The 12,070-nt window shown below is 38.0% G+C and overlaps 1 protein-coding gene across 1 annotated transcript; it reads right to left on the minus strand.

The window, feature by feature from the left end:
• Positions 1-1,922: 1,922 nt before the first annotated feature.
• Positions 1,923-8,629, minus strand: LOC108682497. Its single transcript, XM_018171665.2, has 7 exons — positions 8,370-8,629; positions 7,967-8,095; positions 7,314-7,430; positions 6,821-6,931; positions 5,129-6,229; positions 4,506-4,636; positions 1,923-3,765 (listed from the first exon to the last, which is right to left on the minus strand). Exons 1-7 carry the CDS (start codon positions 8,535-8,537, stop codon positions 3,435-3,437), a joined length of 2,088 nt encoding a protein of 695 aa, XP_018027154.1. The 5' UTR covers positions 8,538-8,629; the 3' UTR covers positions 1,923-3,434.
• Positions 8,630-12,070: the final 3,441 nt, after the last annotated feature.

Raw genomic sequence — 12,070 nt, forward strand, 5'->3', positions numbered from 1 at the left:
CTAAAAAGTCAAGCAATTATCAATTATGTGCACAGTGGAACAATATTCACGAATATGGCTAAATATGTATGAATAAGTTAACATGAGTCAATAATGAGCACGAATCAATGGTAGAAAAAGAGACGCTTATACTGAATTGTGAACCCTTCGCGCACTCAGGGACGTTTATGCACAATCGAATAGCAGCATTACGCTAATTATTTCTTGAAATTAATATTTTTAAATCATTTACTTCATGAAATTCTCCAGTTCTCTTGAATATCCTCATAAAATTCACAGGTTTTGTTGATCTATTTCAAGAAATTTCGGGTTTCGTTGAATTAATTAATGAAATACCTTCGTAGAGATCTATTTGAAACCGGAGGAATCTTAGCACCGAGTTCAGTAGGGCATGGCAAGCTTTTGGGTGTTGCATCGAGCTGCCACACACGGACCAGTACAGCACTACAAGCAATATAGACAATGGTTTACGGTGCATCGTACACACGATACAGAGAATCTATCATTGTGTAAAACTTCAACTTAATTTGAGTCAAGTAAATTTTTTTCTTTATGATACACATCAAAGTAGACACTCAAGTTTTCTAACTGCTGCCGCTTATCCATCACAGGCTCAGTTTTGATTTAAGTCTCGCAAGCACACGTTACATAAATCGCTAAGCAACAGTGATAAATTACAAGCAAACAAGTACAGTAAAAAAATGATCAGGCATAGCGCACACACGTCATCAAAATTTAAAGTAACATGTCTGTACACAACAAATAATTTAAATGCCTATAAACTAATCAAAAAAGCAAATCAACCTTCAAGAGAATCTGGATGCTTGTGAGGTTTGAGAGAATGGTGAAAAATTGGCCTGAGATGTTAAGGAGTCTTGATGAAGCTATGACTAGGAATTCATTCGCCTTAATTGCCATTGAAGTAATTAAGAAATTAATTCTATATTGTTTGTGAATAATCACGTCTTTCTTTAGAGAAAACGCATTCTGTGCAAAATGTTGCATGCAGGAATGCAAACATTGAGTGCAATGTGGCAGACATACTCAATTTTATTATGAGGACGCGGCCACAAGTGCTAAAAAATCTTATCTGGAGACATTCAAATTTTTCTGGTCAGTTACATATTATTTATACTATAGTTCCACTGGTACTATCAAGGAAATATCCCTCATTTGAAAACAGGTTCAATTTAAATAGCCGTTCATCATTGAGATTTGTCAATGAATGTAAATAATTGAAAATGCTTTAAATCATAACTAAACCTATTTTTTCACAAAAACTCGAGGATACAATATGACAAGCATAGATAATCTATCGTAATATGTTTTATATGTTCAAAGAAGTTCATTAAATCTTGACGAACTCTTGAGCCACCGCGCTCTGTGAATCGCTGCCACACAAGATGCTAAATTACAGCAGGAATGAGAGTAGCCGCTAGCTGCCAACGTCACACAAACAATACATGAAATAAATAGCTTATTGCTAATCTTTAAACATAAGGCATATGAGTGCGTACCATCAACAATAAGTTCAAAGAATAATTCGATGTGGGCGCTCGGGACTAGTTTGCTAAACACAACACAGACTTAGAAACCAACGAGGCATGGGCCAGGGGTTCCACAATAGATGGCTCCACAAATCAACAAGCATGTTACCAATTCAGCGGGCCATAAGCACATAATACAATTCAATAGACACAACAATAACGTTATTAATCATGGCTTGATAAAAAAAATTACCCACGGTCGAGGGTTATCTGACATAGGCAATATCACATGTAAGGAAAATACAGGTATTTATACAATCAAGAGGAATAATATTCACGACCATTAACAACACAGAGGAAAACACAGAAAACGACTAGACTCGCATCACACAAAGCGCTTCCGATTCAACAAGCAAGGATGCAGGAACATGGCACATCAAAGAAACTGATGCTGTCGCTCAGGGATATGCAGTTGAAATTTAACTAAAATTTTGATTGGGTATGATGATATTTCTTCAGGGAAAGGTTGCTAGTTCACAATAAAAGAATGACAGAAAATGAATTACCATGAGAATAGCGGCCGCAAATATATCTCCCATCTCAGGCAAGTCATTGTCAGCTTAGGTTCTGACACACAAGCATGTCAGCACAAAGATGAGACTTGAGGACAAATGCTGACTTCAATGAGCTGCAAGATTGATGACACTGTTATTGGTGAGCATCAAAATTGATGAGGCCCAATCTTTATGCTTACATCGTAGCACCACTGACCGATATTACTTGATGATAGCCATCGGTCACAATAAAGAATAAACGTACAGCAAGTTAGCACATTTATACCCAAAATTCTAAGGATAAACTGAGTTTAACCAATCTTAAACTAATTGTGCAGTATTGCCACTGAACGATAAACCGAAATATTTTAACATCAATAAGAAAAATAATTACACATATTCCATTGGTAGTTCTTGAATTTTGTGGCCAATGAGAGAAATCTAACTGTCAAGATGATTCTCAGACTAGCGCTTCTCAGCAAACATCAGATTGTAAACAACTTCCCGAGACAAGAAGAATGTCTCTCTGTTATCTTTGACTAGTGAACTGGAAGCTTAGCAGCAGCGATGGCCGATGCAGAGACTAGAATGAGGACACCAGAAATTGATCTCGTCGTTAGCTTCCTATTGCCTCCATGAGCACACTAGGCCACACTTAACAATCCCGTGCGTATTCAACAAAATAATTTGTTGTAATATATAATTTCTGTTAACACTGAAAATATTTGCCCGCAATAAATAGATAGCACCGGCATTTTCTTGGATTACTAATAAACGCACACGAATTTCTTTGCCAAATTGGGATTTTTTGTGCTATAGAGAGCGGCTGCAGACAAGTTTGTACTCTCATAGAGTGCTAATAAATTAACACTACGATGGCATCTAGTTAGCCATTCTCATGAGCCACGCACACAAAACACATATACACGAATACAGTCCTAGTTCTCTACTTTGACATGTAAAGCTCTTGTCTTCATAACTTAGGTTATAAAATTAATAACCTTATTCATTCTACTCATTGGTACTTGAGGACATTTGTTCAGAAGCAGCCCTACGGCTACCATGCAGGCTTAATATCCTTAGTATATGTTTCGGACGTAGCAGTCCCCGGCCACGATGGATCGCCGCCTCAGACTATCGCTTATCCGCCCCCATTTGGGTGCAAAGACAGCTGTCTTTTTTTCTCTTTAATATTACTGAGAATTAATAGCCTTCTCAATAGATAATATAGCTCAGACAAACAAGTCTACCGTCCTTCGCGTGACAAGACGACACGATCTTGGCAAATAAATATTAAGCTACAATTTTGTGCCATTATTTAAACTCCACCTCACAATGCCGCAACCACCACTGCCACTAAAGCCAACTCAGACCGGCTAACAAATAACACTCGCTAACTCCCGGCCCCAGCAACTACAACTGCACTGCCAGCAGCGCTGTGGTTACGCAGAGGAGGGGACGAAGACAGCGGCCACCGTCTGGGTGTTCCACGGTGCAAATGTCTGATGTTTGAGACGGGGGGCTCCGTGTATTGAGGGGAGGGGGAAATATCACCCATGTCTGATCCGGGAGCGGGGGTGGGGGGAACGCGAGTGAAAATGACAGCCGAGGTGGGCTGGTGTGGGTGGTTGTGGGGACCCAGCATGAGGCCCAACGCTACGTTAAAAGCGGACGCGTCGTACAGGTGGCAACCAGAGTACCTGAACAGAGGCTTCTTGTCGAACCTGCAAAGAAAATAATTTGTGAAAAATGCAGTTTCATACCTTAATGCACAACGGCTCTTGAATTTCCAGGGATATATGATTTATATTTTGAGTAAGTACTAGCAGAATGTGTATGGATAAATATGGATAATAGCATTTAAATATTTCTCCATAGTGCGCACAAGCTTTGAAATTACCAATAGTGAGGTTGAGGTATCTTCTCCATAACGAAATATATTTCATCAGTGCTTTGCAAATAAAATGTGATTGCAGACAAGTAATTTATACACAAAGGAATCGCTTGGGCATAATGATATCGCTGGAGGCTCATAATTAGACATGTTGGGATCATTTTTTGTGTGTGAATGATTTGTAAAAAACGAGTTTTTTATTTATTTTGTTTACACTGTAATTAAGGTAACTTCCGCTATTATACCACTTGAGGCTATTCAACGAGCCACAATGTCAGATGATCAAAGTAGTTAGTAAAAGTGATCATACATTCAGAGGATTACTCGTTTCCTTGCAAGGGATATGTTACAATCCTAGAACAAACTGAGTAATGACTGAACCACATAGCTAGTGAAGGGCGTGGCTTGAGACAGCATGAATAAATTGTGTAAAGGTGCTGAGGGCCAGAATAGGAGATGTGGCCCATTTCAAAGACTTTGTAGAACCTTGAAATTTTTTGATATACCAGCTTTTGTATGTGTTTATTATCATACATATTATCCATAGGTATAATTGATGTAAAACTTGACCTGCAGCCCGTGTCCTGGGCCCCTATGGGCTGTACACAGTGGGACGAGAGGCTGCACATAAGCCAAGGCTTCATGAGGTGCCGGTGGACAGACTCTGTGTTGTAGAGCAGCACAGCGCCAGCGTCGCTCATCTGTAACATCACATTATATAACACAATATACTAATATATATGTTAATCTATGCATTGGTATTTCAGTAGGATTGACGGTAGGAAAACAATATTGGAAATGCAGTGTTGCGGTCATCAAAACAAGCAATGTCTTCCTAACAAAGTTCTTAATAAAGCAGTAATAAAGCAGGAAGCTCAGTGCTCATGCGGTCCGTTGTTGCGTTGCACGTGCAACCTAAACTTCTAAAAGATATAAAAGAATACCAGCATTGCTCGAAATTGCCTAAAGTGAACCTTGCAAGTTTTGCCTTGCAAATCAACACATTGCTGTTTTCTCAACTATCAAGTCAAAATGTTACTATTTTTTTACCGTAAGGCAACCCCTAACTACTATATTAACATGCAAGTGTGCACCTCACTATTTTATTGACTCATGTCAATACCTCGATATTTCATTGCTTGCAAGTCAACAAGTGAAGCATGCTATTTCTGCACCAAATGCAGAGTATAGACCTGATGGAAGTCATAGAGCTCCTTGCGGGTGTGCATGGCAGAGAACATGCTGGGGTGGGTGAGGGCTGCGGTGGGCAGACGCCCCATTAGAGGATCAGAGAACTGCCAGGCTAGCACCCCACGCTGCAGAAGAGCCTCATGTCGCCACGCACCCAGCAGGCAGTCGTCCTCCGATACTTCGTCCAGACGTGTACTTCTCAATGATGCATAGGAATGTTTCGGTGAGGCATAAGAAAGCTCGTTTATGTGCAGGCTTTCCAGTAATGTGCCACGTTGCTGTGAGCTGTTCAATATTGGCTGCTTGACGCTTTGTTCCGTTGCAGGCATGGGGATTTGATCAATGTTGATATTGTGCAGAACATCTGTCTCCAACACGGTTCCTAGTTCATTTTTCAGATGATCCAGTCCAGTTTTATGGATAGGCATATGATTTGTCAGGGAATTCACTGTCTCATCAACCAAAATTTCGTCCTTGGAAACTTCGTTCAAATCATGATTATGCTCAGATTTAGTCACATCAACAACTGTATTTTCTTTGTACAGTGATGACCGCTTTTTGCGGACTGAAGTTTTGGTTATTTTAGACCGTCGTTGATGAGGGTTCTTGTTGTTCATGTCATTGAAGGTCACTGTAAGAAGCGATCTGCCATGACCCGACACTTCTTGATCAGTCAACGCCACAAACTCAGAGTGATTATTATTTGATGCTTTAGACCTGCCAGCAACAGGCACATAACGGTTGGGAATGTTGAGCAGAGCTGCTTGATCAGCCGGGTATACAGCCTGTAGTCCCGACTCATTAGCGTTAATGTCCAGAAACTCAATAAAAGTTTTTTCTTCTACCTTCGGAAATGCAGAAGAGTTATTAATACTAGATGTTGGTTTTTTACCAGGACTTCTTTCCCCCCATGCCGGTTTTTTCCCAGTCTTGTCCCTGGTAGGGCTGGCGAAGAGATAGTTCACTTGTCCGCTCGCAGCTCCTGAGGCAAATGAAGCGCTCATGTTTACTCGAGATCGCGGCTCTGTGTCAGGAGAAGACGTGACCACGAGTCTGATGGTCGGGTCTAGCCATAGCACGGCTCCTGCTCTGACCAACAGCTCCTGCACAACGACAACCAATGTTAAATACTGCAGCATTGGCAACCTATATTTACTGCTGCAGTAAATATAGGTGAAATACTACTGTTAAATTTTTCATTTTCTTTGGTGTTTATGATTCAGATATGACGTGAAATATTGTTGAAAATTTAGTTATACATAATGGATGAAGTGTACGATCTTCCAACTTTGAGGTTATTGACAACAATTATTCAAAAAATCAAACACCATTATGTAATTGGTCTGAAGGGTCAGGACAATAAAATAGAAATAGATCATGAATTACAAATTAGCAATACCATGAACATTTATCAACCTAAGAAGATAAGACCTCTTTCTACACACACTATACCTGCCTCTCAATCGTGAATCAAAAGGTAATAATACAAGGAATCAAACAATCTAAAAAATTAATAACAATCCCAACTGATTTCCAGTGTCTTATATACAAACTTTAAGACACTCTGTTCTCTCAAGTTCTAGCAACAATTGATTGCTCTAAACTCAGTTTGATAAGACAATTATTCTTCTACTATATACATTCCCCCATTGATGTCATATTAACTAATGGGAACTCTAAATAGAAGGCCTCACCTGGATGATAATGGGGCGGTAGGCCTGAAGGCGCCAGTTCTTGACATGACTCGGGTAGATGGAGAAGTCAAAGGCCACCACAGAACATGTATCGTTGCAGAGCAGCTCTACCTGTAAAAAGAATGAAATCATTATGAAAAAGTAGGTATATTAACGCAGTATTTTGGTATTTTGTAAAAGATTACAAATTACAGCAAATTCCTTTTATAACAAATTGTTATTTTTTTGCCTCTAATAGAACAAACCTGACAAAAAGAGCATTTCTAAGCAGAATTTTGTCCAACGAGTTATTTGAACTTGATATAGATTATAGATGTAATGTTAACTAAATATAGATGTTATGTTAACTTATGATCTCCCAAGTTCCTTCAGCTGAGGTGTCAGGTCCAGCATTTGGAGGAAGATGTAGAGTTATCTGATGTTTAAGTTATCTTAATCATATGTAGATGCTCTGCTATGTTAACTAGTGGTATATGTTAACTTATAATCTCACAAGAGCTGTCTCCTTGGTAGACAGGTCCAGCGTGTAGATGAGGATGTTGGCCTCAGGACAAACTTGAGCTGCAACTCCCACAACATTTTCAACAGCTTCAATCTCAGAGCTGGATACCTGCAAGCCATGAGCAGCTAATCATTTTCTTTGCAAAAATTCATAAGAAGACTATGACAAAAATTGATTATTTCTCATTTTTCAAATAAGGCATTGATGGAAGTTATAAGACCAAAGTAAAATTTAAAAGGTGACTATCCAATGTAATTTTGTTTTAAATTTTTAATATACCTATAATATCTCAAATTTTCTTACAATTTTAATGAGTATATATAAAATTAAATCAATCTAAATTCTATGAAAAATTATACAACTTTCAAAGTACTACCAGTGTCTCTTTTTTACAGCAGAAATTAAACTAAACAATGAAAGTTGCATTTAGTAGGAAAAACACCAGACTAGGTTTGTGCAATTCTGGACTTTTAAAAATTGGCTGCCATTGATATTATAGCACATAGATCATTCATTCATTTAACAATGCAAACTGATACATAATTTAGATATCTGTTAGAAGTCTGATGGTGAAATAATTTTCTTACATGAAAACATTTTGAACAAATCTACCAGAAAGAGGTTTATTGAGGTAATGTGCTCACAGCAGTGACTATAACAGGTGTCGTGAGGTTGGTCCAGTTTGTGTGTGGGTACAGGACGGGTTTGTCAACAAAACCAAGTTGCTGCAGAACTTCTGGATCTGGACCAGATACCAGACTCTCAAATTCTTCCTGTACAAATAAAAATAACACATCATGCTAGGCACACATTTGAATAAGTTAAATATGTAGTTTAACTGGGGAACAATCTTTAATTACAGAGAATTGCTTGAACCATGAAATATTTAGCAGAACTTTCAAAAACTCAAGAAAGGTTAATTTCAGACACTTGAGATTAACTGAATGAACAACATCAATACAAATTAATCAATACAGTAATGAATGAAATCAAATAACATATTAAATTATTTTGTATGTTAATATGGGCACCAAGTTACTGTCTTACCTTGATGTTGTTCTGCAGATGGTTCAAGTGGTTATGAGTGTGAGTCACCAGAGAGTGCAGGGCCGTAGGAGATGCTGGAGTGGTGTTTGTAAGCATTGAAAGAATAACAAAGAAACTCATGACACTTACACTCGCAAACACCAAGCTCCGTATGACCCTCATTCTCATAGTGTTCCCTAGCCTGGTCTACTGCCACACACAAACACAGTCAATGATAACATAAGAAATAGTTTTTCCTACAGCAATGGAATTAAATCAACTGAAAAGACAGAAAATTGGAGACTTTATTCAAGCGTTAATCAAATGATAAAGTTCAAATACATACATATTTACTCATTTAATTGATATGAATTCAATAATAGATAAAGTCTGTAGTCAAAATAAACAAAGATGCATTTATTATTATTAGTACAATTATGTAATATGTTTTCATATATCACTTCATTGAAAGTGAAATTATTTCTATCTAATAGGAATAAACTTTTCCACCCTGCTTCAAGGTTCCAATTTTTCCCATAACCAATATCAAGGTTCTGATTTTTCCCATAACAGTACGTATACATACTGAGTATAGTTAAATGGGGGAAGACAGGACCTAAATCTTTAACAAGCAAGTAGCACACCTATACCATGAATGACTGAAAAAACCTTGAACATACCAAATTGTGCACTGGTGTAGTAGGGTTCTAAGCCTTAACTCAGACTTTTTGATGATAAATTTTTCCATACAGAGCAAAAAAAGGGAGCCAGTTCCATCTTACTCCAGTTAGGTAAGATGGAAAAGGGCTGGGTAAGACATGCTCGTCTAAGTTGACTTGTAATTCTTATGTCACAACATTTTTAATCTAAGTATGAACCTGATATTCAATATTTTCCATCTATAAACACATTAGTGGATAAAACAACCACTTATTATTTCTTCTGTTGCAGGGAGTTAACTTCAAAATGTCATATTTGAGCTTTTGTAATTCAAGAAAACTTCTGTAACCTTAAACTAATAGTAGGTTGGTTTTGTTTCTTTTGTACAATGCTGCTACATACAGAGGTTAGACAAAACAGGGAAAACACTTAAGAAATCTACAATATATATATTTTAGTATTGTATAGGTCCACTTTTGCGGCAATTACAGCCTCAATTCTACGAGGTGAATGGAGGCTGTAATTCATACAAATTGTGAATTGTTTGATTTGTTTCCAAAGGAATATTAACCCATTCTTCAGTTGAAACTTCCTACTCCAACCAGCTCTGTTAAAGACAATGGCAGCGGGAATTGACTTCTGACTTGCATTTCTAAAATCGACCATAAATGCTTGATAATATTAAAGTCTGGTGACTGTTGTGGCCAACTAACATGCTCAGGTATGCCATTTTTTGCCATGCCAAGATTGGAGAGGTATGCCATTTTTAGCACATTTTCTCATTTATGAATAAAATACATTATTGTGCTCGCCGTGTCCGTCTGTCTGTCTGTCTGTCTGTCCGTGACCTCAAGTTTTTGTTGACGAGAAAATGCGTTCTCTGTCACTCACTGCAGTGAGTACCGAGTTATATTTTTTAACACTTTCGGCTGAATGGCTCAGGGCATTATCATCTTGAAATATAGCATTCCCCTCTGGAAACAGTGCTTGAACCATTAGGTGAACTAAATTCCTAAATAGTTATGGCAGTTGATTCTTCCATGAAGAGAAATCATTGGTCTACCAGATTTCTAGGAAATAGCACCTCAGAACATCACAGATCCCTTGCCATGTTTTTTACAATTGGGAGGAGGCAGTTGGGTTTAAGTGCTTCTTTTGGCACTTCTCTCCAAATGTAAACTCAGACAGAGAATGGAAATAAGGCAAACATGATTTATTAGAGAACTAGTTGGGAAAAGTTATACTTTTTCTGAAATATCATGGCTCTAATAACATATAATTTTAATTGGCATGAAATCTCTCTCTGTGTAATGAGTTTTTGTTTGATTGAAGAAATTGCAGTTCACAAAAGTGTCATTTCACAAAATAGTTAGATTCCACAGTACTTAGAGCACACTTCTGCCAAAATATCTTGCATAATGAGTCAACCCAAAACATTTTGTAGGAGATAGCATTGTGATAGACTTGCAGTTACAAGTTACATTAGACTGCATTTATTTTGTAACAAAAATGTAAACAAAAGATTATCACATGTTCATTTGCCTCTAGAGTAGACAAATGTTATTGTAGCTGTTTCTAGGGTACAATTAGAGATTTGGGTTAACACAAGAACAGGACATGCAAATAAGTTAGACAAATCAAAGATTTTTTAATTCCCTTATTTACTCAAGATAAAGTAATATCTTGTTATAATTGTATGATAATGCTGGTATCCATGGAGGCATGGACCAGGACCATGATAATTTGCTATTTTGCTGGTCTACTTAGTACTTATAGGACTCAAAATTTAATTTGAGGGCAAGTGCCACTGCCACACTGGACACTGCCACGTGCCACCCTAAGTGGAAGAATGCAACTTCTTATGGATTTGTATGCCTGTTATTGAACTCCGCAGATAGCTTGGGCTGCAAAATATTGCCACTAATTCCGCAGGATGCCAAAATTGAATTCTGCAGCGCAATAAAAAAAGTGAAATCTGTGCAAAGTGCAAAGCACAAAGCCAGGAAAATTAGCCAGAGGCCCAGATGAATGCTAGATGCACAAAAAACTAGTAGCTGCTGGACCAGTAGCAACGTTCATGCTCGTCAGCTGTAGTATTGCTCAGGAAACAAATATGACATGATCTTGCTGCGCATCTGTGTGTGAATACCAACAACAGACTAAACAGAGCCCAGGCTAACCGATCATGAGAGCATTGAGAGGTTTCTTAATCAACAATAAGAAATTCCATAATATTCAACTAAACTTTTACGTAGTTCAAATGTGATTTATTCCGTATTAAATAGGAATGTGTTGGGACTTGGGAACTTAGGCTCTCAAGACTCTAGCCTATCAAACTCGAAGAACATTGCTGCACTGTTGACTGTTGCATGTTGGTGTCATCAAACCCTGGCATGAAATATATCTACTTGGCAAGCCGCGACTGAATTTTTTGAGCCGTGGTTTTATGGATTTGCCAGCCGTGATTCCATTTCTTCAAGCCGTGATTCCATTTCACCGAGCCATGAATTCCATATCTCAGCCATGAAAAGCCATTTACGAGGCGCGAATTTATTTACTAAGTCCAAGCACGTGTTATCCCAAATCTCTAATTTTACCCTAAAACAGGCAAACTGCAACAATAAAATTTGTCTTTACTGTAAGTTCAGCACGTGTTAATGCAGTCTGACCACTTTGACATGACCGCAACTATGCGCAATCTTCAACAAAACGTTTAGTTGATTTGTTTACATTACGATGTTTGTTTTTTCTGCAAGATATTTTGGTGGGAACGGTAAAGCAATGCAGATTGCGCAAGTTGAAAATTTTATGAAATGACATGTTTGTGAAGTGCAAACAGCAAGTTTTCAATTGAACAAAAATTTATGACATTCAAGCCGTAAGATTTCATAGGGTAAACGCGGTATATTCCGGCACATTAAGGACGCATCGAGAAATAAAAAACTATAAAAAATAACCGTATGCGTTACTCAAGTTCTGTTTGCTTTAGGTGACTCTCAAAACACCGTAGTACGCGTCGGCAACGATGAAACGTCACAAAATGTTGCCATATTTATGTAAAA

The sequence above is a fragment of the Hyalella azteca genome, unplaced genomic scaffold (assembly GCF_000764305.2).
Source record: "Hyalella azteca isolate HAZT.00-mixed unplaced genomic scaffold, Hazt_2.0.2 contig9175, whole genome shotgun sequence".
NCBI classification, from domain to species: domain Eukaryota; kingdom Metazoa; phylum Arthropoda; class Malacostraca; order Amphipoda; family Hyalellidae; genus Hyalella; species Hyalella azteca.

Coding starts and splice junctions, on each gene's coding strand:
- LOC108682497 (XM_018171665.2), bottom strand. CDS start 8,537: ATGAGAATGAGGGTCATACGGAGCTTGGTGTTTGCGAGTGTAAGTGTC. Junction 8,096..8,369: donor ATCTGCAGAACAACATCAAG/GTAAGACAGTAA, acceptor TTATTTGTACAG/GAAGAATTTGAGAGTCTGGT. Junction 3,766..4,505: donor GCCCAGGACACGGGCTGCAG/GTCAAGTTTTAC, acceptor TTTTCTTTGCAG/GTTCGACAAGAAGCCTCTGT.